The 1,500-nt window shown below is 39.9% G+C and overlaps 1 protein-coding gene across 1 annotated transcript; it reads left to right on the forward strand.

Annotated features, from left to right (window-relative positions):
- The first annotated feature begins 286 nt into the window (after positions 1–286).
- LOC129677992 (olfactory receptor 4N4C-like) lies at positions 287–1,213 on the forward strand. Its single transcript, XM_055608676.1, has one exon. The coding sequence runs from the start codon at positions 287–289 to the stop codon at positions 1,211–1,213; it is 927 nt and encodes a 308-aa protein (XP_055464651.1).
- The last annotated feature ends 287 nt before the right edge of the window (positions 1,214–1,500 follow it).

The raw sequence follows: 1,500 nt of genomic DNA on the forward strand, positions 1-1,500 counted from the left end.
CTTTTTCAGGGAAATGAGAAATAAACCCAGAGCAATTACATCTTTTATCTCACATGAGAGTCAAGCTGAAGCTCTAGAGTAAAGCTGGCAAGAAGTTGGCTTTAAGAGCAAGATGTTGACATTTATGAAATACAAAAGCAAAGGACAGAGGTGATAATTTATGCATGGAGAGAGATGAGATAATACACTTGTGTCTAACCATCTTTCTAGAAGGAGAATAACTATGATCTCGTCAGAAGAGATTCAAAGAATTGTTTTATTTGTTAATGTTGTATAGGGACTGGTGATGGAGATGGAAAACAGGACAGTTGTCACAGAATTCATTCTCATAGGACTGACTCAGTCACATGACATTCAGCGCTTGGTCTTTGCTCTGAGCTTAATTTTCTACATCATCATCTTGCCTGGAAATATCCTCATCATTCTCACCATAAGGTCAGACCCTGCACTCAGTGCCCCACTTTATTTCTTCCTGGGAAATTTGGCCTTCCTGGATGCCTCCTACTCCTTCATTGTGGCTCCCAGGATGTTGGTAGACTTCTTTTCTGAAGAGAAGATAATATCCTACAAAGCCTGCATCACTCAGCTATTTTTCTTGCACTTCCTTGGAGGTGGTGAAGGGTTACTTCTGGTCGTGATGGCTTTTGACCGCTACATTGCCATTTGCAAGCCTTTACACTATTCCACTCTCATGAGCCCTAGAGCCTGCTATGTGATGCTGTTGGCTCTCTGGTTTGGAGGTTTTGTTCACTCCATTATTCAGGTTGCTCTCATCCTTCGCTTGCCCTTCTGTGGTCCAAACCATCTAGATAATTTCTTCTGTGATGTCCCACAGGTCATCAAGCTAGCCTGCACAGACACCTTTGTGATTGAGCTACTAATGGTCTTCAATAGTGGCCTGCTTACTCTCCTGTGCTTCTTAGGGCTCCTGACTTCCTATGCAGTTATCTTATGTCATGTCCACAGGTCATCTTCTGAAGGAAAAAACAAAGCCATATCCACGTGCACCACTCATGTTATAATTATATTTCTTATGTTTGGACCTGCAATTTTTATCTATACACGTCCATTTACAGCCTTATCAGCTGACAAAGTGGTTTCTTTCTTCCACACAGTTATATTTCCCTTGATGAATCCTGTGATCTATACCCTTCGAAACCAGGAAGTTAAAACTTCCATGAAAAAGTTAATCATTCGCCATATGATTTGTTAATTCATTTTTAAATGAGCAATCAAGGTGATAATTTGTGTGGGACTTATTGTTGTAAAAACGATGCTGTTCTTCTTGTGTAACTCTCTTCTCAGGTAGTATACAGCAATTTGACAGAGTTACACAGAGGGCGGGAATAAACTTTTTATATTTTGAAGGTTGAAAAATAGATTAACAGAGTTGTTGAAGTATATTGGATGAATTTGACAAGTGTAAGGACCAAAATGTGTAAGACTGTATGAGTAAAAGTCTCTAAAGGGCCTTGTGCTGGCTTGCTTTAAGTCAACTTG

Source organism: Psammomys obesus, unplaced genomic scaffold, assembly GCF_907164565.1.
Source record: "Psammomys obesus unplaced genomic scaffold, mPsaObe1.curated_primary_1811, whole genome shotgun sequence".
Lineage (NCBI taxonomy): Eukaryota > Metazoa > Chordata > Mammalia > Rodentia > Muridae > Psammomys > Psammomys obesus.